We start from the raw sequence: 25,011 nt of genomic DNA on the forward strand, positions 1-25,011 counted from the left end.
TTTATAAGAGAAAATACATACATTTCATCCTTTATGAATTCTGTGTTAAAATACAGTCACCTTGGTACTTGACTTTGTATGGTAATCTTTGTTCTGTCTTTTAGTGTAAAGTTCTAGAGCAACGTTTAGAGCAGGGGATGGTATTTACGGAATATGAGCGCATTCAGAAGAAAAGGCTTATAGATGGTGAGTGCTCAATAGCCCGCCTTCCTGAAAATGCTGAAAGAAACCGGTTCCAGGACGTCCTTCCTTATGATGATACCAGAGTAGAGCTAGTCCCAACCAAAGAAAATAACACGGGTTACATCAATGCATCTCATATCAAGGTGAGAGAAATACTGTTAAAGAAATGTTTTCTGGTTGATATGGTAATTAAAAATGGATTGGGCCTTCAATTCTGGTTTTGTCAAATAAGTGAGAATCCCTCCCAATATCTTCCTCCTTCCTTTTTTCTGCTGAGGCTTCTTTGGGGGCAGGAGGAACCTGTTTTTCCTCCATTACCTGGAAAACTCGAGGGTTAATTGTTAGAGAGGTTTTCTGGTTTTGCTTCTGTATTAGAGAGGTCTTTTGCCTTGTTCTACTCTCTCTCTCTGTGTCCCCCCCCCCCCCCCGCATTGGTACTAACAGAGGGCATGTCCACCCTTCCCTAAGTTAAGAAGGCAGATGGCTTTTAAACAAATTTGGATCCTTCACCGTGATTATGACATTTTTGAACTGTGGTGACAGACTGTTATTTCTTCCTCTTCTGTATTCTCAGGCTGGCTTTGCAATAGGCAGTAGGATAGCTCCTTGCTTTAGCCTTTTTTTGTGGTTAGTGGAACAGATGGAGCCAGAGGAGAACCTGTGCCTTCATCATCTTCATTTGCTCCCTTTCCCCAGCCTTAGCTCTTTAAATTCCTGTTAAAATGGTGAAGAAACAGCAGGGTGAACTTGAGGAGCCTCAAAGCAGTTCATTCATTTTCAATACATATGTCTACTCACTAAAGTGCAGCTACAAGTGGTTTCATACTTCTGAAAAGAGTTGCCATCTTCTGAGTAGCAGTAGTTGCGTTTCTGTCTTTTTTTATATATCGACTTATTCTCTGATAAAGTTTCTATACTTTAATTTATTCACAGATTTCTCAAGAAACTCCCACCCTTCTGAAATGAGATAATGTTTTTGGAAGAAACATCAGCTAATGTTGACTACTTTTAATGCACATAACAGCATTTACAGCACCAGGGATTTAAAGCTTCTGGAAGCCCTAATTTTTCTAATTACCTAAAATTTGCAGAAGAGACCGTATCAGTTTCCTTTACTCACTGATACATTATCCTTATCATTTAAAATAAATTTGTTTAGCCATGTACCTGTATAATTTTAAACCTTCTTTCTCTCCTGCATCTAATGTGACAGGATGCAACTAAAAATGGGTAGACAAATGGGTTTACATAACTCACCCTGGCTGCCTTTTGTTTCTGAGTGTTACAGTCTTTCCCAGTTTGTGCATCTTAAAATGGCTGACTTTGGAACTGGGGAAGGGGAATTTTCAGTAACAGGTCATCTGATGTCTTTCTACAGGTTTCTGTTGGTGGCATTGAGTGGGATTACATTGCTACCCAGGGCCCTTTGCAGAATACATGTCAAGATTTCTGGCAGATGATCTGGGAACAAGGGATTGCCATCATAGCTATGGTCACAGCAGAAGAAGTGAGTATAAGCTGAGTCAGGTCTATCCCAGAAACTTTTGCAGTGATTTTGGTATGATCCATTACAGGAAGGGGAGGTGTTTACTGAAACAAGAAAAACAATTGAAGATGATTTCCTAGGGACCCCCTTACCATTCTGTCTTGCTTTTCTTGACAGACAGATGTAAATTTGCAAACTCTTTCCAATAGAAAGTTGGCTTACTCTGTGAGAAACCATAAAACTGTAGTAACACTTAATGGAGGAGAGAGATACTTGTTACTGGAACATTAGTTGCATGTGTATTTTCATGTTTCTTGTTAAGCCAGTGTTTTACTTTAAAGGAAAGTGGGAGAGAAAAAAGCTTCAGATACTGGCCACGTCTTGGCTCAAGACACAACACTGTCACATATGGAAGATTTAAGATTACCACGCGATTCCGTACTGACTCAGGCTGCTATGCAACTACGGGTTTGAAGATCAAACACCTGCTCACAGGACAGGAGAGAACAGTTTGGCATCTGCAGTATACTGACTGGCCAGAGCATGGCTGTCCAGAGGATTCAAAGGGATTTCTCTGTAAGTTGTGTTCAACAGGTTTGGCTTTCTTTATACTACCTAGAATGGCTGCAATACAGGAATTAGCTTGTGATAGGTATGCCAAGCATCCTGCTGTAAAAGGTTTCTTCACACCAGCAAGAGATACTGGATTATATTTTTGTGGGAATATACCTGTCAGTTTGTTAAAGTGACTATTTATGTCTAAAGACATGTATACAACTTACTGAAAAGCCATATAGCTTAAAACAGAGTTACACCACATACCGCTCATTCAATTTGTGCCAGCAATAGCAAGAAGGCCATCTTTGGTGGGGGATCGGGAAGCAGGCAAAACCTTACAAAAGTTAGATGATTTGTAGATTTGTATTGCGTTTGGTGGGATGTGAAAGGTGACTTATTTACTCTGTCATTTTTTCTGTGGGATGTAACTTGCTGAATTACTACTGAAGTTTCTTACTGATAGTCACACAGTGGTAATAGCATGGCTTATGTGGCTTTGTCTCCTAAATCTTTTTTTCTTCTTCTGTTGAACTTCATAGCGTACCTGGAGGAGATACAGTCAGTGCGGCGTCATACAAACAGCACTGCAGATCCAAAGAACTCTAATCCTCCTGTGCTGGTACATTGCAGTGCAGGCGTTGGGCGAACAGGAGTGGTCATACTGTCAGAGATCATGATTGCTTGCTTGGAACACAATGAGGTAACTTCTTTTTCTTTCTTGTGTTCTGAATGGTATGTTTTGGGTGGGTAAGTAACCTGCCTAACAAAGATTGTATAGCTCTTCATCTGAGCTTTCTAAGATGTGGCCATTGGAAGAGCCTTACAGTTGCGGTTAAAAGAAGTCTTGGCAATTCAGCAGAAGTTAATAATCTTCTGGAGCTGCCCATTTGTACACTGGGTATTGAAATGCTTATTTGTATTCTTGACCCTGTAAGGTGTTGAATCACTGAATGGAAAAGGTATGCCCTGGAGTATTTGCACATATTTCAGGGTTTGGCCCTGGATTTACCGATATTACTTCATGTCTCAATTTTGATAGTTAATATTCAAGGACATGCTTTGTAATCCAGTCTCAGTGCTTGTTATTAAATATTTTGTTTCTAAGTATAGTAGTATTTGCAGTATCAGCCTTGGCAGAGGACAAAGTGATAGTTTAATAAAATATAAACTAATCCTATCAGCCTTTAGCCAGAAGTGGACAGTTTGTGTATTGATAATATAAGGTGTCAGCTGAGACTCTCCAAACCGATTGTTCCACTGTGCATCCCTGCCCTAACACTGCAGCAGACTTTTGGAACCATTAGATTTGTGAGGACTTACATACCGCACAAGACAGGCAAGTTTGACCCTGTGCATGCTTCACAGATGAGGAATTTGAGGTGAACATGGTCAGTGGTGTAGTTAAGTCCATGCTGCCAGCATGGGCAGTGAATTTTCAGAGCTGAAATTAGTGCAGCTGAATTTGTCCTTAGATCACTAGTTTTATCCTACATTTCCTGCTGTGAAAGTACAAGGCAGTCTCCTTGCTTACCAGTCACTGTAATGGTTTGTTCTCTTCCTCCAGATGCTGGACATCCCACGAGTGCTGGACATGCTGAGGCAGCAGAGAATGATGATGGTGCAGACTCTTTCTCAGTACACTTTTGTCTATGGAGTTCTCATTCAGTTTCTCAAAAGTTCTAGGCTTATATAATTCCTGTCATTTCCTAAGGGACACCGCGAGAGTTTACAGAAGTAAAATTACACTTGTCCAGGCAGCCTTGCCCTTACTGGTGTTTGCTTCATATGATGAGTCACACAGTTACCTTTTAGGACCGGTATGTGACTGTTAAATGCAAGTCGGTGTAACAGTCCTTGCAAAGCAGGATCTGCGCTGGACTAAATTCTTCCCATGTTCAGCTGTAGCTATTGTAGGGAATGATCCTACTCGTTCTGTTTTGTAGTACTTGCACACATTTTTTAGAGCAGTGTTACTCTAGGCTAAGTAAATATCTTGTAGAACGGAAGTGAATGAAACAATATTACTAACTTTTTAGAAAAGTAATATAGACTTTAAAAAAATGAATCAAGTGTGGAGAAGCTAAAACCTGTAGATGCACATGGGGAGAGGAACTTACTCCTTGGGAATGTCAAGGTCTTAAGCAGTTTCATTCTGTTTTCAATTTTATATTTAGAACAATACATCCATGTTTTTTAAGATGAACTTTTGGTTTCCTCTGGTTTACTCAGCAGAATTAGCCCCTCCTAGATATTTTAAGATGTCCCTTTAAGGCAGTTATTTTTGTATTCCTCATTTTTTTTAATTTTGAAAAAACACTGTTTTTAAACAGCATAATGTTTTCAGAGGAAATGATTGACAATGTTTGAACTAACTATTCAAAATTTGTGGGAAACTGTTGGTAGTTGTAGAGTGCCAAGTGATAGAATTGGCAAGTGAAAGATCACGTTAACTGTCGATAACTTCCATTTGAGTGAGAGGCATGTTTACCTGTTGAGTTGTAGGCAGAAAGCCGGGCAAGAATGTTATAATTATCTACAAGGTTCTTGGAAACAAATGGATGGGAGAGAGTACATATTCAGTGTTATTCATATATTTAGAGAACGGTTTGATTTTACCGGCTGAATTCAAAGTGGATGCAAATGTTTTAAGCACTTTTTTGCTCTGTTATTTATGTAGTTAAACATAGAAACTATAATCATATATTGTTTCATATGGTAATACAGCATTACTAACCTGTTATTTTAGGAAGAGCCTTTTAAATTGATGAAATGAGAGAACCAAAATAGGAATAAGAAGGTGTATAGTGGTGAAGTGGAAATGATCGTGTGAAACATAATGGAGGAGGTGTGGCAGCTATGATTGCTGGTTTAGGCAGTGCAAAGATGACCATTGCAATTTTTGTGTTCCCCATCAAGAAAGCCTTTAAAGCCCTGGGAGTGTCTGTAGAATTTTTGAGATTATTTTGTCAGTAGTAAAACAGATTTTGCTGATGCCGTGCAGTGTTGCTATGAAGGGATATTCACAGAAGCCGTTTGAGAATGACTACAGAGTATAAAAATTCTTAGATGTAACACTGGAGATGTGGGTATTTTAATAACTCTGTAGGTGGCAAAGTGGATGGTTGTGGTGTGGACCTGAAGATAAGTCCTACCTCTGGTAGTTTCCATTTTGTCCCTAACTACCTTGGGTCTGGTCTAATAACAGGATTCCTGAATACTCCTCTCTCTGCGTTTTTAAAATGGAGACACTGTGATTTTACCTGCCTTTTCAAGTGCTTTGATATGCTGAGTAGAAATTCTCTATTCAAAAGTGAGCTATTTGTAGATATCTGGTTTAATTTCAAAAACCCCTCTGACAGTCAAGTCTGTGGGCATGTTTATGTATCTACCTCCTGTGATACCCACTTAGCGAAATGGAATGAGATTGAAAGTCATTTTTATAACTGGTAAAATAATGTTATTTTTCTGTGAGCTGTGACAAGGGTTTGGTAACTATTATGAATAATTAAAAGCCCCTTCAAGATAATAATTGTCTTCTCAAAACATTAATTAAAAAGGTAATAAAAAAAAAGGTTGCTTCAGTTTCCTCTGTAATAAGCTTCTTCCATAAAGATAAGCATAAGTCCCAATGACATTTTGCTAATATGTCATCCCATAAAAAATGTATTACTTTAAAGTACATTTTAATATCCATCTAGTGCATTTGGTCTGCTTTCAAGCACTCTGAATTATTCTGCTCTCAATAAAAGTAAGACTGAATATTTCAGATGGAAAAAAAAAAACCAACCCTCTTCCTGTAACTATAAAATGCCTAGCAAGTGTTCACTGCCAAATGCAGTCTGGAGGAAACCAGTTACTGAAGACTGATTCTTATATATAAGGCTGCAAACAAACCGATTTGACATATCTGTGTTAATAGGAGTATCACTGAAAGGAAGAAACATGTTTAAATGTTTGTATTAAGCTCGTATTTTTACAATATTGCTACTTTTGTACCACAGTTTACATAAGTCTTCAGAAATATTTTTGAAAGAGAAGCTGCACTGTAGAAAGGTAGCTTGTAACATGTCTAATCTTTGGACTGTGCTCTGATACATGCAAATTTTGTACAATCACAACTTTGAGTGACAATTTTCAGACATTCAGCAGTTACTGCTGCACAGCATCAGCTCTGAGGCATTAAAAAGAGCAATTAAAGTGAGGAATTTAACCCGAAGCTTGTGGGATGAGTTTTGAGGTGTGTGTGGGGGAACTATTTCTCTTCTTTTTGCTGTCATTTTCTTCCTGCTGGAAAGAACTGTGTTCATGGTTGGAGTCATTCACTCTCTAACCTGATAATCACAATTCAGATTTTTCTTTTTTAAGTGAGAGCAGTGCTACCTGCTGCCCTTCAGCTTTTAAATCTAGCCATCAGCAGTCCACTGTTGCATTCTTCATATTAATAGACTTTATGTGAATTTTCCTAATGAAGTTAGCAGGATTGCTTTTATAAGTAAGCATATGGTTCTAAGTGAACATTAAAAATGAGCAGTTTCTCTTCCAAAGATGCCAATGAAATGAAACTCTACAACCTTCTGTAATAAAATGAATTAGGTCTTGAGAGAGTTTTAAAAATAAAATTAAGTTCAGTTTTTAGCACTTTGTTGCTCTGAGCCTTGAATGGAGCATTTTTTACATGTAGTTGCGCTGGGTGCTTCGTGAAGTATTGGACATCATAGGAGAATCAATTGTCCAAATCCAGTCACAGCCTGAGCCAAAGGTGGATTTATCTATCTGTCAAAAGCTTAAAATTTCACTATAAGTAAGTCCATCTTGCCAAATGTACCTCTGTATTTATGGGGAAGAAACCAGATTATTATTATGTGAGATTAAGCTGATCTTTGCTAGTATGGAAAGTTCGTTGTATGAAGATATTCCTGCAGTAAGTGGCAGAAAAAGATGCTGATTTCCTAGGAATGTCGGAGTTCTCAGGGATAAATAAAGGTGCTATATACTGTTAAGAGACAGATTCGACTGGTTTTTATGGGCTAGATGGAAAATGCTTTTTTAGGATCAAATCCTGTGAAGATCATCAGAAGAACCTACAAATTACTACTAGTGACAGCTTCTGCAGATTTTGTTTTTCTAGTTTGCTGTCACAAGAGATATTTTGGTCATTGACTCTGCGTAGTTTTGGGCCAGCTCTTCTCGAAAAACTTGATTCAAAGCCCTGTTGAAATCGTCACGCAGATGTCACTGGCTTGGTAGGCCTTGCTTTAGGCTGTTAATCACTCCTCCTTCATTCTGTGAAGGAGAAGCTCCATGATATACACAGGAGTTTTGCATAGCTTCTCTGCGGCCTGCACAGCTGAGAGCTCTCCTTTTTCTACCGTGTATAGGAATGCTGTCCCCCATGAACAGCATGGGAAGTTTTATGCCTTAATCTCTCTCTCTCTCTCTCTCTCTCCCTCTCTCTCTCTCTCCCTCTCTCTCTCTCTCTCTCTCTCTCTCTCCGTGATACCTTTTGCACAACTGAACAGTAAAAATTATAAATGCAGGGAGCTATGGTTTATATTTAGAAATACATTTAATTAAAAGCAGCTGAGCTAGATAGAGTTTCTGTAACTTCTGTGGATTAAAAGCAGGTCTAAGTTATCAACATTTAGGAAAAAAACAAGTAAAATGAATAGATAAAAAAATGTGGACTAAGCTGCAAGAATTCTTGGCATTTGTGGAAAGTGTGCATTTCTGGCTCCTCTTTTAATCTTGTGTATCTGTTTTTAAGTGGATGACACTTGGGACAATTTCGTTGAAAAATAGGTTCTTAAATTTAATAACTAAAGCTACCATAGGCTGCTGCTGAAGAACAGATATGTGGTTTTCTTGTTGGAGTAGCTGTTAAAGTTGAGGGGCTCATAGACCTCAATGGCTTCTGGACCAAACCTGGGAGCTGCAAGGTTGTTTATCATTCAAGCTGGCTGTATAATGGGGCCTCGTTTTTTAACACCAGCAGCATTACTAAAACCCTGCAATTAACATAGCGAACTTCAATAGTGAGCTCAATTTATTAATTTAAAAGAAACAATGGTTCCATTGCTAAGAATTACATGTTTTGTTTTGTTTTTTAATATTTCAAACTCATGCAAAGCCAGAGCCCGGTCCTGCAAGACACAGAATACCTGCAGTTCTTCCTGATATTGTGAGGAGCTGAAATGTGCTTAGCACCAATGAGAGCTTAAGCCATTAAAGCATAAATACTCACATCTCCACTTTAAATTTAAATACAGATTACAAGAATTAACCAAAAGAATGCAGCAGGAATGTGCGTAAATGAAGCTACAGCATCGAAAGGAAAAGTAGTTGAGATAGTTTGGAAGAGATTCTCTTGTGAAAGTACAAAATGTTGGAAGTAGAGAGTGGGGATTTGAGGAATGGCTGAAGGCATATGGAGGAGGATTTGGAACAGCCTGTATCCACAGCAGGGCTGCTAGAAGGGTTTGATTCCCATGGTATGTTTTTCATGGCATGGTGTAGGGTAAGAGAACATGTAGTCATAGGTGTTATTTGTACTGGCTTTTTTTAATGTGATTTTTGAAACTCCAAATATTTTTTTCAGAGGCTCTGTTATTTTTATATATCTTCTTTTGCAAATGTATTCAATGCAGTCTGTCAGCTCAGTTTCTGTTTACTTATTAAAGGTCAGATTTTCAAACGCTGGTCTCTGGTTTTACACATGCAAACTGCAGGGGGAATAAGCATATGTGCAGTTTTGCACTGATAATTTCCAATGGATGCAGTTCAGATTATTTGGAAGTCCAAATGCTTGCTTTGTGATTGCAGCCAGGTGTTTATAGTAGGTGTGAATCGTACCAGGTTAAGACTGGGCTGAAAATCAGGCCCTTGAACTGTGGAATTTAACTGTGTGCTTAGAAATTATACTGCAGTGCAGCATTTGCAATACAGTGATCTTAACTTCAGAGAATCTCTAATACTGTACTAAGGTAAGGGAAAAAATCTTAAACTTTTAACAGCTATTACAAACGAGACTGTAAAGATTTCTTAATAAGATCCTGTGTGGGACCAGCTAACTTGGTACATTCTGTTGGCACTATGCATATTACTTCTATTATGGTCTGCAGGGATTGGGGGAAAAAAAGTATTTGATAATTACAATGAGCATTTCAAAAAACAGTTACTAAATAACTTTTTTGTTTTTATTCTTTTGCATTTTCCACAAGATGCTGCATTTAGTGGTAAAGAATAACCTCCAGTGTATTTGTTCTTTACAAGTCCATTCTTTGGATGTAATTGGGGAATGAAAGCAGAAATCAAATGCAAAGAAGCTAATGAATAGAGTTTACAACAGATCCAGCCTTGTGGCAGGTTGGAGAGCAAGTCTGTAGGTATCGTAATTGTATTTTGTTTCAGATATGAAGCAGTCAAAGCTACCAAATTATTACTTTATGAGCACAGTTGCAGAAGGTGCCTAACCTTTATAAAGGGAATTTTAAATACTGTTTTCCCATTTGAAAATATTTAAGTAAATTTAGGAGACTTTAAAGTAGTTTTTAAGACCTTGCAAACACCATTCATTTTTAGAATGATAGGAAACTAGATTGAAAAAAAAAAATTTAAAATCCTTCAGTCTGTCACCTTGCTAATCCTGGATAATTCTGACAAGGTGTATATGCCATCCTTTTACAAGGATACTTCCTTTAATTACTTTGAAATGCCCAAAATAGCTATCCTCTCTGTGGCTGATTTTGGGTGTACTTGAATGGAAATTTTAGGAGCTTGACCTGGCAAAGCACTGAATATTTACGCTCCTGCACATTGCTGAAATCTCTTCATTCCGTTAAAGCAAATGAGTGTTTGGAGTCCTTTCAGCAGTTTTGTAGGATTGAGTCTAAATGTCAGAGAAATGCAGGTTCTGGCTCCATTTTCTTCCTTTTTCATTTGAGCCGCTATGCAAGGATTTAAACAAGACTTTGTTCAAACGATAGGAAACGTGAATTCTCAAGTATTATTTTCTAGTACTAAGCTAGTGGTAAATATGTCTGTTTTTGCTGTCTTGCCACCAACACTGTAAAAATGTATAATCAAAACAGCTTTAATTCTTGTAAAACTGAAATTGGTTTGTAAAACAATGTACAAATTGTGTTTCATAGACAGAAAAGCTTGTATTACTGAATGTAATATATGTGAAATGAATATATCAGTCTATTTTTGCCATGAAAATAAATATTTGAAGCTATTATAAATTTTTATTGTTCCATTACTAAAGTAAAATTCAGTTAATTTTTGTGCACAGTCCTGTGTTGGGACATGACCTTCATTGCACATTGATATTATCCCTTCTGAAGCCTTACGAGTACTGTCCTGCATCTCAGTATGAAGATAGAATTTCCACTGTCATAAATACTAATAGTTATCATCTTTGTGACAGGAAAACCTGTGACTGCTACACTATCATTACTGTTTATAATTTTTTTGCATTTTCCAAAGACATTTCTAGTATTGAACATTCAGTTTTCCTGTAACCTTTAAATGGAAGAAGGATAAAAAGGTTTCAGAAGTTGAAAAGCCCTTTTCAAGAGCATGCCAGAAATGAAATGGTTGACTGTGTATTTGCTCACTATCACTGGAGCTGCTACCAATACTGAAGCTTTCCTTTATTTTATAATTGATACTTAGTCAAGAAGGGAGGCGATGCAGAGGGGTTGGCATGTAACACTAAGTGCAGCACAAGACCTCTTACCCATATGATGGATGCATTTTCACTGTCTGTGCAAAACTCCAAATGCACTGCACACTTAACTATTAGAAACCACCTTCTTGTTATACTATTTAATTAAAATTTGTCTTCCAGGTGTGCTCAATTTGATGGCATTAATCAACTTAAGGTAAGATAATGGCATACCAAATGTATGTACATACTTGTCTGATCCCTTCACAAATCTTGAGGAATGTTCTATGCATATGTGGGCAAAACTCTTATTTGGGTGGGAATCAATGTCAAAAGAGGAAAATCCTACCTCTCAGCGTCCCAGACACATGGTAAATGTAGGAAGCAGCTCCAGTCAGTCCTGTTACTTATATCGTTTGTATATCCTGTAAATCCAAGTTGCTCTGATTTGGTGGACTGTAGCTGTAATCTTCCAGCCACTGTAAAATCCCCAGAAGAGCCTTCTGGTGGCCAGTGCTAACTCACAGGCAAGCAGCCAGATTCTTGGATTTGGCACAGTATTTAGGCAAGAGCTGCAGGATGTGGTACAAGAGAAACTTCGGGGAGCTAATGTAAGAGGTTCCCAACCCCATCCCTTGACTAGGGGAGAATCAGGAGGGCTGAAATAGCTCTCATTCTTCTATTAGGGCTCCTTAGATCGGGAATGGCTCTTGGTAGATGAGGTTATGTGAATCTCAGCAACGCTGTGTACCTTTACATGCAGCAGTTACTCTATTTAATATCTGTTGGGGAACTTTTTACACCCATTTCTTTTCCTTGAGGTATCAATGACAGTATATAAACGTGTGTTCACTCTCCCCACACTGTTATGAGTGTCTGCTGGAAAGTTAGACTCTGCACCAAGACAGAAGCTGCCCCACGCCATGGAAACTTCTGTTGTTGGTTTACTGGCTGCAGACTGTGAACTATTTGTGGATGGTCACAATCGGGAGTGTGAGGGGAAGGTCACTTATACAGGTACCTAAAGGAGAGTGATGGTGCAGGAGGGCTGGAGATGAGTGAAGGTTGGGTGAAAGTTGAATGTTGCATGAGCTCTGAACTAAGCAAGTCATTTCTTGCAGTAAATCCCACTGGCTCAGACCAGCTTTTGGGAAAGTTGAACCTCCTGCAGTCAGTGCTCACATTTGAGTAATAGCAGTTGTGTGGTTCCAGTGGAACGTAATGCTTAGGGAAATGGTTACTCTGGTAGTTAAAGGCTAGTCCTGCTGTTACGACAATTGCTTTGAACTAATCCCATTAATTCAAAGAAAAAAACGAGTGAGGAGGAAATGGGTGAGCCTCAGACTATTTTATCGCAAGATTTTTTTTCCCCTGAGAACTGCACAGTGATGAAGATGAGGGAATACTGGAGTTCCTGGCATTCTTAGGGAGCCTTTCTGAAGCAAGGACTTCAAGAGAGGTGTGTGTCTTGGGCTCTCTGGGTGCAAAGGGGCACAACATAGGAGTGGGAGCTGTATGTGGTAGAGCTAAGAAAAATTCTGGCCCACTTCTGACTAACCGCCACATCTCTCAAAATGATCTGCATGACAGGCTTCAGGCAGACACCTAAATTTAAACCAAACATCTGTCATCCCAAACATACCAAACGAGTATTACTTACAGCCCCACTTATTCTATGGATTTAAGGTATCTGCTGTAATAAACAGAACAACCAGAAAAGACTTGGAGGGCTTGCTGGTGAGATTTCTTAATCTAAGCTACTTAGTTCAGATTAATTTTGTTATTAGCCATTTCTAAAATGACAATCATGAGCCTTATGTAAATTTAGGACATCAAATCCTTCCATGAACAGACCAAGTACTATCATACTCAGAGACGAATGAAGAATTTTCACGGGTGTTAAGTACCTGTAAAGAAAGCTGTTGTCAAGTCTGGTTAATACTGCTAATCAGTGATTTGAAGGAAATGCATACTTTGTGCATGCGTGTGTGCATCTGATGTCTTCTGTCTGCATACTATGCTGTTCATGACTGATCGAAACTGAAAATGTCTTTCCATTGACAAAATCTTCACCAAAAAATTTCAGGAAGGTAGAGGATAGTTTATTTTTAGTGTGCTAAATGTGGAAGGTGTTATTTTAGCTAGATTTGTCAGGGTGTATCTGGGTTTCCTGCTACCACTGCAGTATAGAGATAAATGCATTTGCTATAAGTGACTGCCACTGAGCCTCCAGAAGCAAGTGCTCAGCCTGTATTTCACAAATTTCAGATGTCTCCCAAAGACCAGGAGCTGCAGGTCTCTATCATTTTCAGTCCCATCAGAAACTGAAAGTTTGGTTCACTCCCTGAATTAGGAGATGCAGTTTAATATGAAACTATAAAATCTTACGCAATTGTACTGCTTCAATTTTCCTGTTTAAGGAAGAGCCATCCTTTCACTTATATGCTAGAAATAAGGCGTTATTTTACTTCTTGATTCTTTGTAGTCCCAAAAGCTCTCTTGTGGAGATAGGATAGCTGCAATAATCAGTATATATGATGAATGTTTTTGGGGGGTGACTTCTGGCTAGAAAAAGAGAAGTATAGGAGAGGGGTATGCTGGTTATGGAATTTCACTCTTTCGTATGAGAATGGTCCCTGCCACCTCCTGCAGATGCAGTGATTGAATCTGCTAGAGTGCACATGTTACAGCAGCAATGTACAGTTCAAATGAGAACATCAGTTTTCTCCTGCATATGGAGAGGGGAAACACTGTTTTGTTAGCATTCAGGATCAAAATGTAATTAGGAAAAAGGAAGATAGTACAACTGTTCACTGAAAATGGAAACAGATGGTATATGAAGGATTTGTGTCTTCTCAAGTTGCTCTTAAGCTTCAAAGGACAGAGGGAGCTGTTCCACAGCCACCTCAATCAGAAGGGCTATAAAAATACACACAACAGGTATTAGATGCAGTAACTTTGATGCATTGTGAAGAAACGATCTGCATAAGGTGTGAGGAGCATTGCTGAGTGTGTGCATTGCCAAATTATTTATTTATTCCTGCAGTGCAATCACTCTCAGAGCCAATTTATCTTTAATAAAAGGATGCCATGGTGTTAGGAGGGCTGCCAAGGTGAATTTAGTGTTTTCAGTGCAATTATGCCCTCAAGCTGTAAATGCATGCTCCATTTCCATGCTGTAGAAAGCCTCAGTGGGGACCCTGGAAAGACCTACCTTTAAGCTGAAAGCATTTGCATAAAGCTGAAGGTGGGAGGGGAAGACCCACCATGTGAGTTTTTTTCAGGGGAAAGGAAAACTAAGATGAGAGCTCGAGGAGCTCTATTATCTCTCTCTTATAATCCACTGTTAACTGAGATGGTTGTGCCCGGCATTTGGAAAGCCTCATAGCCAGCTTCCAGACCTATGCTATTGGTATTATCCTCGGTCTTGCCTGTGTCAAACATCAGGAAAAAGCAGGGTGCCAAATGCCTCCAAGCTGAATTTCTGGTTGGAAAGACTACTCATCTGAGGTCCTGTGAGGAATTCTCAGGCTGACAGGATGAGCTGATGGCCTTTGACACATTGCTTACTTTCTTATTTGGCATGGGAGTGTACTCATGAGAAAAACAGCTGGGAAGAGTTGCGGGTCACCTCATACTTCTGTGATTCATCTCCTGGAACTGGCCCCTGGCTGCTGTGAGATGTAAGGTATGCTGCAGCCCTCGCGCAGATACTGTAAGGGGAGTCCTACAGGCTTGCTGAATTCCTGGGATAACTGCAGAGAGCTCTGCCCCTCGTGCTACAGATCACGCTGCCTGTCCTTTGTGAGAATGGGACAGCATAGCCCTGTGACCTGCCAGGGTAAGGTTGTGTTTGTCTGTCTCTCGAGCTTCAGATGCCTTCCCTGCTCCATTTATTTAGCCTTTACTTGCCCTTCTCAAGGTCTGATTTCATTTCTCCAGCATGGTAGGCCTAGAAGGATTGCACAGGAGACCATATACCGAAACCTGCCATTCTGCAGGAGTAATCTCCACAGCACAGAAATGATTTATTCCTATGGGAGCTCTGTCTTCTGCACCTCTGGCATTTCTCCAGCCTGAAAAGTGGTGCTGGGTTTAAAGCCTACACATTTGCAAGCTAGGCTAATACTTAAAAAGATGAGCGCAACTGTAAGTCTTGCCTGTGTTGCTCCCCTGGGTGTCAGGCACACCTCCTGGCCCTTGCTGTCGGCTGAAATTACCATAGAGGGCTAAAGGGATCAGTCCCTCTGAGGCCTGAAGAGAGAGTCTGGCTGCCTTGTAAGCTTTCTGCAGAGAGCAGAAAGCCCTGTGCACAGAAGACACAGCAGTCTTAATTTTGGTTCCCTTCCCTGGAGTTAACCTTGTTGCTGCTCATGGACTGCCTGACATCCTGAAGTCCTCCTAGGTTCTCTTGCAGCTACTCAGGCTGGGGATGCGCTAGAGGTGCTCTATGGCTCAACTGGTAAATTGTCATGCAAGTAATAATGCCTGATTCTTCTCTTCCTCCCTGGAGATGCATTATCCCTGTTACATGTTGCATTTCCGCTGGCCCAAGACCCACTTACGGGCTTTGAAACTGGATCCCTTGGGTAGTTGTGACCTGTATTACTGCAATGGCTAGTGCAGCAGAGTAATTAGCCATTCACCTGTTTTCATGTTATTATTTCTTTGCTACCTGGAATAGAAACTGATGATGACTGTTTCTGCATGGAGCAGATTTCACTATTAGTAATATGAAAGAAAACAGAAAGATTAGACTGCTTTGAGTGCTCGGTTTTGGTTGTTTTAAAGGGAGAGAAATTGTTTTTGTTTAAATCACAGTTGCTGTCTCTTTTCTGTCCATACCAGATGTCAGCTTCTGAGAACAGGCCCAGTTGTGGCAATGTCTGGAAAGCACGCAGAGAAAAAGGTTTGATGGTCCTAGAGACACGCAACTGCAGTGCACTAGGCTCCTGCCTCTGATGGTCAGGAGCTAAAGTGTGATGCTGGAGTTTTCCATAGCCAGATGCTCCCTGAAGCAAACCCCAAGTTACAATTCTGTGGTAATGCTTTTCCCTTTTTCATTAAGGTTTAGGTCTCAAATGCTTCTATTGCAGTGGACAAATGCTACAATACAAAGGTGAAAAAATTGAGAAAGATCTAAAATGTCTCTGAAGGCCAATGTTAACAAGTGGTATCCTGTACCTGTGTTCTACTTGCTACTGAATAGTTCCCACCACTTTTTTAAAGGTGGAATAAATAACAATTCTCCTTTCCATTTCCTTCCCTCCCACCTTCCCTTTAAAATTCATCTTCTATTACTACTTCTCCCTCCCAGGCTGTGGCTGGGGGAATGCTACCTTTCACCGGTGCTCAGGTGCAGAGAAACAGGAGCAGGGCATTAAAGGATTGTGCTGGTCCTATTGAGATGTCCTGCTGGTTAGGAGCTCTGCTCTCACTGCATTGAAATGGCCTTCATTAGATGCTACAGCTGAAATCACTGGACCTAATTTTTATTTATGCTAAGGCCCCAGTACTCTTGTACATACTCCTAACACAGACCTTTGCCGGGGGGGGGGGGGGGCTTTTCCACCCCCACTGTCTGGTGGAGCCATTTGTATCTGAATTATGCAATGCTATCAACTGAGCTGCATCATTCTACAGCTACTGTTGCATAGCTATAAATGATGTAAAAATGTATAGAAATGTGGAGAAACAGGACCTGGACTCATTCTACACCTAAGCCTAGATTAAAAATATGTAGGTGTCTTAGAGATGGGGTTGATCAGAAGGAATAACCACAAGCAAATTAAAACTTACAGATGAAATGATAGGTTTGCATTTTTTTTTCTGACCAGCACTAAGACATCTAAGTACCTTTCTCTTTCATCACATTAATCTTGCTTCAAATGACCACAAGCCCCACTATTGGTACTTTGCTTTGTAATTAAACAGAGTCCTACCTTCAAAAACAAGGGCACTGATGACAGAACAGTAGGTTTTAAAGATAAGACTCAGTTTCGTTACAGAGCAAAGTAACAATGGTGAGCTTTCGGTCATCTGAAGTAAAGGTTAATGTTGTTAGGCCTGTGTTCATTCCCCACATAACTCTGAACAGAAATAAGGCTTTACACTGCAGACCACAGCCATCAACTGCTACTAACAGTTTTATTATGTCCAAAGCATTCAGATTTGTAATGGTATTGTGATTACTTTGTTCTGCCAGGGCTCCTGCTAAGACCTGAATGAACCAGGTGAGAGGGGAAAAAACCCAGCTGGGACTCAAGGTGATGAGACAATGTGGAGGGGGAGGGAGAAAAAAAAAAAGCAGAGAGAGAAAACAGAGCTTGCATTGTTGATACACGTATCAGTGATGTGGGTCTGGATTGCATGTCAGCTGCTTAAACAACTTCTGTTTGAAGCACCACCTAAAGTAAATGTGAATAAAAGGGAGAAAGTTTTAAGCCTGGATAGCCTGAATTTACTTTGGTTCTGGAGGCTAGATAAATGTTATCTATATGTAATCAATTAGCTTATCTAGAATGTTTTTCCCCACTATCTGGTGGGAGTGGCTGGACAATGAGAAACCAGTTTCTTTAACTGGTCTGACTGCTCTGGCTGCTAAGATGCCAGAGTTAGTAATCTTGTGGTTCTTTAGTGGATGTGTCACTCTGGACCTATGAAATTTTCACAGTGATATTTTAGGTATAATAGTTTATATGCTTTACTTGCAAAAGGTCTGTTTTAATGAATTTATTTACTCTTAAGTTTCACCTACCCAGAAAAAATGTCATTGACTTATAGACAGCTCATCCACAGGAAACGCAGTCAAAGAACTGTTACATATTTTATTTTTGTTACTCATACTACAGGAAATGACTGTCATTAATTGCACTTTTTTCTGCAGTGATGTCACTGTCACTTTCACTGCTGAAATTGCTTTTAATGCAAAATTCCTGTTAATCTTTAATCAGACTCACGCTGACCACAAGCCAAAGTTTATTGAGTGTCCCTTTTTAAGACATGCAAGTTATACAGAGAATGATTAGAAAAAAAAAATAAAGTTCCATTATTGACCAAGGTTGGTATGTCTACATAACAGGCTTGGGGATCTCTGAAAGGAGGGTCCCAGGCAAGAGGTGAAATCCTGGTTGAAGAGGAGAGAGGCTTTATATTTGAACATGTCTAACTAACCACTTTCTTTAGTTCTGTAGCTGTATCCACCAGACCTGACCAGTCAGCCTGGCTTGAAGTCTTTTGTGCAGATGCAGGCAGTAGTTCCCTTGGTGCACCCTGTCCTCCAATTCTCTGGGGCAAGGAATGCAGAGGCTATTTCCCAGCCCCTGGGAAAAGGGATTTGATCACAACAAACCTGTAACTTGGGACAAACTATCCCTGCACTGTACTGCATCAGCTGTGTGGGTGTCTGTCTTTTCAACAAGACGGGCTTTGATGGAGGGATACAAAATCCTCACATCCTCTTCCCTGCTTTTCACTGAGCCAGAGAGCTCTAGCTGAAGGCCAGACTTAAAAGAAAGCCAGCTGCATGCTGTGATGAATGGCTAGTGCCTGCCTGCACAGTCACATACACATGGCTAAAATAAGCCCTACTCTGCTGGCATAGTCAGCAAGTGTAATTTACTGTTATGGCCAAGACAGCCAGGAAAGTGCCTTTTGTTTCTCTGGGAATTATGTACTGTACTGCAATGCTCATGACTGTGCCAGAAATGTGGCTTTTACTTGATAGTGTTTTTTTTTTTATTTTTAAGGTTTTTTTTCCTTAAATTTTTTGGGATGATAATTTCCAAAAAGTTTAAGAAAAATAAGTGCAGCTGTGGTCTATGTCAATTGGAGCTACTTGTAGCTCACTGTAACTGGTCATTTAGCTCACAAAAGTAACAATCTCTGCATACAGGCATGACCTACGGGGAGGCAGGTGGGTTAGCTGCATGTGCAGGCAGGTGAACTGTAGCCACGTGGGTTTGTCCTCAGAGGAGATTTTGGGACAGGCTTGTTCCTCAGTAACACAAAATGCCAGGCAATAATTGCACTCCGATTAGACAAAGAACTTTTTGGTTATGCAATGCATGCACTTACTTCAATTTAAACTTTAAAGCAGACCACCTTTTCTCCATTCATTGTACAAGATGCCTGCTGTGTCTGTTACACTGGGTAGTCCTAGTCCTCAGTACCCAACTCATTCTTTTTTTTTCCTCCAAAAGAAAAGCTCAGTACAGAACATGAAGCCAAAGCTGTCATTGGTGCAAGAAATTGAACTGTATATTTTAGTGTTGTGCAGTTTGAAAACTGTTGCAATTTTCACTTTCCAGAAATATCAGCCGAATCATGGACAACCAGGATTAAACAGCACAAAAGCAAGCCCAGTAGTGGCTAGAGATAAATAAATACCCTTTTCAGGCACGAAAGCTGACCGGAGGTTAAGCAAAGACTTGAGAGCAGCTGATGCTGGAAAATGGCTCTTTATATCTTTTCGTACAAGGAATTCCTTTTTGGTACGAGGAATAAGAGGGCTGAGTTTCAGGGTTGAGGCATGAAGAAGGAATGATCATTTACCAGCATCAGAAAGAAGTTCTTATGTTTGGAAAGCTGCCTGTCCACAATCATTCCTTATTTCACTCTAGGTAATGTTAGGGAACAGTATGTTCCTCATATTCTACAAGTATTATAAAAGAATAAAAGATTGTAAGAAAGAACTTCATGCCCCATTGCGATTTCACATTAAACAATGGACTGAGTTCCAAATGACACAAAATTCCACCTTCTTCCAGCCTGGACAAACAGTTCTGTCTCTGTTCTGCAGCTATGCAGTGTACCGTGTTTTGATGTGGATAAGCTGAATGCGTCTTGCAAAATACAGAAATCTTGGATCCTGATTGCAGGAACTGTATCATTAATTACTTTATTTGTTATAAATAAAAACAATAAATATTTCATAATTTACTATTATAGCTAAAGCTTCCTAAAAATATAAATTAATTTTTATATTCTCAAAAGTTAATTCTGGGTTATACAATTATAGACAAAATATACAAAAACTTTTTGATGATTGACTTTACCCTTTACAGTCTACATTAGTACAGAGATCAATTCATGCCTGATTAATAATACCCTGCTAGAGAGACTGTAGCAGTCTTTAAACAGAAACACTGAAGATGAAACAAATAATTTACTACTATTTATTTAGTGCATGGCAGTTCTCCACAGAACTATCTCCATCCCTATTTAACAGCTAAATTTTGGCTACTACTCTGGATAGCCAGGTGATAGCTGAAGGGCCTCTGCAAAGCCTTCTTCAAGGTCATCAAGGTCCTTGTTGGTTTCCAAATCACTGTCACAAGTAATAGAGTTTAAAGTTGCATCAAATGTGGGTGAAGTTTCTGGGCCTTCTTCAGATTTCGCAGAAGAGTGAGAGTCTGTCCCAGCATTCATCCTTTCAGCAACATCTACTGAAAAGTCATCCTTGTTCTGTCTCTCCTTTGAATTTTCAAAACACACCGGTGATTTGCATTTGTTTGGTTCCATCAATAATAAATCCATAGCCTTAAAGAATTCTTCACTTTTTGTAGCTTTTCTTTGTCTTCGACTTTTACTGGTAAACTTGAGCCGTTCCATTGTATCAAATGTCTCTAGATCTAACGCTTCCCAGTTTGCATGGATTTGCTCAGCACTTCTGCCTGGGCTGCAACCAAGGTCCACTTTAAGGACACCCAATAGATGGCGCATTTTGTTCTAGGATGTGAAGGAAGAGACAAATGATTATTTTGCTCAGCCCACATCTGCAGAGAGCTTACAAGGTTGTAAGTTAATATATTTCAAGAGGTTTAGTTCTGATGTAAGGAAAGTGAGGCTGCTTGCAATCAAGTGACTAAATTATAGCAAGTGTCACCAAATGGCACTGATTATTGCCCCGTTTTTGTGACTGTGCCTGACATAGATAGCTATAAAGTAGGAGCCTGCAAATCACTCATTTATAAAGATACTCCCTACTAAGCACTCTGGTTGCCTTTACCAGCAAATATACCAGTATATTTCCACTATACTTCGGAAAAATCACTGAAGTCATATGTAGACAGCATTACAGAGGCAGTACCTACCTCATCCAAACGGTGCTTATTTTCTTGTACATGACACTCAAACAATTGTTCCAGAACTCTGAAAATAAACAATTAAACCTTAGGCAAGGCATTTTAAGTAGAAGAATAAAGCAATACTTTAGCAAATTTACATATACTAATGACCATATCTTTTTTTATTTTCATTTCTTAGCTGAAGAGACTATTAAGATTATTTTAATTATCCTCTGTCATGGAGAGCGTCACCTTGAGCCTGTACCTTGAGCTTGCACCGTAAGCAGGCTCAGTTTTGGGCAGTAGAAAATAACCATGGTGTGATTTGTAGCACAGCTCTATGCGTTTTTGGTTATCTACCAGGAAGGAAAAGAATTTGGGAGAACTAATCAAATACAAGAATTGTATAATAACTTTCTAATAATTAAAAATATGATTTAATAACTGGTGAACCCTTATCTGGAATAGTATATAATCCTTACAACCCATGTTGAAGAAGACTGAATTCATACTGGAACAGGGACAAAGAAAGACATGCTATGGAGATATGGAGGGTTTCTTGTGTTAAAGAAGATGAATAGCTTGACTTAGTTAGCAAAACAAATATTGCAAAGTACTATAAAATGATTTCTTCTTAGCATTACTCTACTTAGGGTTCCAGGTTGGTTTCTAATATAGGCTGCATGTCATGGTAGACAGCAGGCGGCTATAGCGGATGACAGAGTAGGTCTTTTGCAGCACCTTTTCTTATGTAAAGCAGAAAAGAAAAGGAAATAAAATAAGAGCAGAGGTAACTGTGTATTTAAATATTTTTAATTGGCAGTAAAATGACTACCAAATGACTAATGACTTCCCATTCTTACAGAGTCCATCTGTATTTGACACAGCATCACAAATTTGAAAACAAGCATATCCTACCTGTTAGAAAATAGACCAAGCTTAAGAATTTCATTTGTAACATCTTCAATGAAAGTCAGATATAAAAGCTCCTCTTCTCTGCAGGAAGAAAAGAAAATCCAACGTTAAATATTTAAAAATAGACACACTTGTCACACAATACAATAGGAATGATTACCTTTAATGAAAATGCTATTAAGAAGATTTTTATAGTTCTTGGCACAGCTGCTGTTTGTCATAAAGTGAATTCTATCAGGACGAACTTAGCCCTTCATTCAATCTGAATAATTATGAAAAAAAACTGTGTAAAAATGCCAGACTATCAGAAAGATTGCTATGGCAGTTCATGTTTATGCTAGCTTTCTGTTGTGGTATAAATGAGCACAAAGATCCTGATGGTGGAAATAAGCAAACCTGGAAAGTGCTCACAACCTGCTTTGCACTCCGAAAGAAAGCAGTGCCACCCAGCAAGAAATCATAAGACAGCAGCTTGATGCTCTGAGTAAAGGGCTTTCAACAGAGCTTCTACAGAATCTGACTGCACCTTAAAACTGCTAGTCCTCAGTGCAAGCCCAGGAAGATAGAAGTGCTGACAGACTCCATTCCTTTAAAATGACTACTCTTTGATGTACAAAATCCTTGTAAGTGGGAGATATGGCTTGCACCTCTGTGATCTGATTTCTTTTTTTTTTTTTTTTAAATACCTCTCAAAGCTGTGTTAATGCTAATCACTATAAATGGGAGACTCTCCAAAAGTTTGGAGCTCTGTTTGAAAAAAAATCAAGATTTCGGTGCTGTTTCTTTTTCATAGCATCTTTCTAACTATCCCAAAGTATCCAATCAAACTCTACAGAACCATCCTCCAGTCTCATTTAATGAACAATCAAAAATGGCATACATTTGCATGATTTTAATTATTTAAAAGTTGTCATCCAGTCTAAAGAGTGTCTTTTTTGTTTCCTCTATAGTCAAGAGTAAAAGACATCTATAGATGATCTGTGTTATTAACCTTAAGATACTTAAAATTAGGTGAGAGCAAGCCTGTTCCCAAGGTCAAACAACAAAGAATTGGCAGCGTTTGTGAATATAACTCAAACCTCTACTAATTCTCATCAAGTTTCAGACCAGAAATATGGTTAGAATGCCCTTCCGCTTGATGTTTTATTTTGCCAGCGCCTGTTTCAGCCCGAGTCTAGACTAAACAAGAACTAAACGCATTCAAAGTGTAGCTAATAGATAGTAAGAACAATTTATCTTTCTTCCAAAGTTACTGTTAATTTTTAGATTCATGTGGAAATTCTAAGTATTAACAATTCACAGTAAGTCAATTCTATTTTAGATTGTAAATAAGAGTTTATTCTGAGTCCTCATTTACTGTTTCAAGGTCATCAATATTGAAGCAGGGTTTCTAGTTTATTATTGTTGCAGCCTAGCAGAAAAAGGGGTTTAAACATACTTACTCAGACTGGCTTTTCCTCCTTGCTGAAGGTGGCTCAGAATACAAGGGTGTTGCTCTAATCAGAAAATCAGAGGGTAAGGAATAGCAAAAAGCAGTGTTGTAAATACCTGCGTATTACCCTACATCTCACTCTCTTCTGGAGTCACCCTATGCCATTACCACACTTCACCTCTTGGGGAAAAAACAAACAAACAAAAAACCCCCACACCCTGCTCCAGTAGTAAAATCCACTGCTTACCTTCAAGCCTGAAAGACTATGGTTCAGGAGTATTATAACAGACACCTCCCTGGGAGCCATGCTCTAACTGCTGAGAAGACCTCAGTGTTACTCCAAATGCTATACAGAAGTCTCTTATCCATAAAGAGTGCTTTTAGTATACCATTTAATACAATACAGTGTTTATTCAGGTAAGGCTCCCTATATATGTATGAGCTCCTTATGAACATACTAGCCTGAGTACAGAAAGACGACTGCAACTTATAGTGGTATTACTGCCTTTTCACAGTAATACCTTCAAGGCCATTTCTTGAAAAGCTTTTCCAGAACCACCATATTAAGCCACTAAATGTACTTTTTAGAAATATTTCCCAAGGGCATAAGCATGCTTTTACCCAAAAGCTTACAACAATAAGAGCTTTATATAAAGCAAAGAGCTGAACTTTATGTGGAAGAATAAATAAATGAGTGGAAGCTTGGAATGATCTTGTTTATGCAACTCTTGCTGTAACAAGCCTTGCTTGTTTGTATTTTATGTGTTATGATACAGCTAAATGGCAGCTAGCAAAAAAAAAAAAGTTTATCATCTCTTCCATGTTGCATCTTTACTATTATATGCATAGTGTCAGCAGGCTGAATCAAAAAACAAATAATCTTTTTCTTTCATTCAGGATCTGAGACAAGAATTAGAAAGAAACTCCAGCATTGTAGAAACTTCATTTCCTAAATTTTGAGTAGAAAATTCTTTGGCTGACTCGATTTACATTCTGCCAACTTCAAATATGTTTTAACTTTTATTTTGCTGTCAAATAAAACTAGGAATCACTGATATTTTATCTTCTACCTGCCTGGATTTAAATGGAAATAGGCAATTACATCTTGTGTAGCTCTGGCTGTATGTATTTATTCCTTTGTCCCTGTAGCAGATTACAGATGACTTATCAGTAGTTAGTGACAGGCTGCAAACCAGCTGCTCTACGGTACAAAACACCAAAATAACTTCATATACATAGGTATATGGAGCATATAACGTACATAGTGTACTGGACAGAGACAGTACCACCAGGTGCCGACATACAAACGAAAAAGACAGGACTGTAAATGGTAGAAAAAGGGAAGATGAAAGCCCCAATATTAATCTTTGGCACAGGTCCATAAAGGGACTGTGACAGATCTATCTTAAGTACACCATATGGAGTTTGCAGGTTCTCAGCTGAAAGAATGGAGTCAGGGCTTCTTTAATTCAGGTCTGCACTGCTGTACCTAGGTGAAACCAGGCTCTTGGTGCCACTTCCTTATGTACTTATATTGTTCCTTTAGAAACAGAGGAGTTTGTGTTAGTTCCTCAAGAAGTGGGAGACCTAGATTCAATTCCCTTCTTCAACCTGAAATTAAAATCTCCATGGTCCGTCTTGCAGGAGAATACTCTAGTTGTGCATGTAAAAGCATGTGGTATGCCTTTGTATGGGAAGGCCAGAG

General features: G+C 39.1%; 2 protein-coding genes across 8 annotated transcripts in view; one reads left to right on the top strand and one right to left on the bottom strand.

The window, feature by feature from the left end:
- Positions 1-10,467, top strand: part of PTPN21 (protein tyrosine phosphatase non-receptor type 21) — a 47,020-nt gene extending 36,553 nt beyond the window's left edge. Inside the window, exons 15-19 of the mRNA XM_026112134.2 lie at positions 105-326; positions 1,562-1,690; positions 2,011-2,245; positions 2,767-2,927; positions 3,792-10,467. Of these exons, the coding sequence (XP_025967919.1) occupies positions 105-326; positions 1,562-1,690; positions 2,011-2,245; positions 2,767-2,927; positions 3,792-3,920 (876 nt within the window). The 3' untranslated portion in view covers positions 3,921-10,467. The remainder of the gene's footprint in view (positions 1-104; positions 327-1,561; positions 1,691-2,010; positions 2,246-2,766; positions 2,928-3,791) is intronic.
- A 7,232-nt stretch (positions 10,468-17,699) lies between these two features.
- The window catches only part of SPATA7 (spermatogenesis associated 7), a 47,192-nt gene continuing 39,880 nt past the window's right edge, over positions 17,700-25,011 (bottom strand). For all 7 annotated transcript variants that reach the window (XM_064512217.1, XM_064512216.1, XM_064512214.1 and 4 more), the window contains 4 exons: positions 23,317-23,370; positions 21,878-21,955; positions 20,987-21,044; positions 17,700-20,621 (listed from right to left, as the gene is read on the bottom strand). In XM_064512217.1, coding sequence (XP_064368287.1) covers positions 20,136-20,621; positions 20,987-21,044; positions 21,878-21,955; positions 23,317-23,370 — 676 coding nt within the window. In that variant the 3' untranslated portion in view covers positions 17,700-20,135. The remainder of the gene's footprint in view (positions 20,622-20,986; positions 21,045-21,877; positions 21,956-23,316; positions 23,371-25,011) is intronic.

This window comes from Dromaius novaehollandiae, chromosome 5 (genome assembly GCF_036370855.1).
Source record: "Dromaius novaehollandiae isolate bDroNov1 chromosome 5, bDroNov1.hap1, whole genome shotgun sequence".
In the NCBI taxonomy this organism is placed as follows: Eukaryota; Metazoa; Chordata; class Aves; order Casuariiformes; family Dromaiidae; genus Dromaius; species Dromaius novaehollandiae.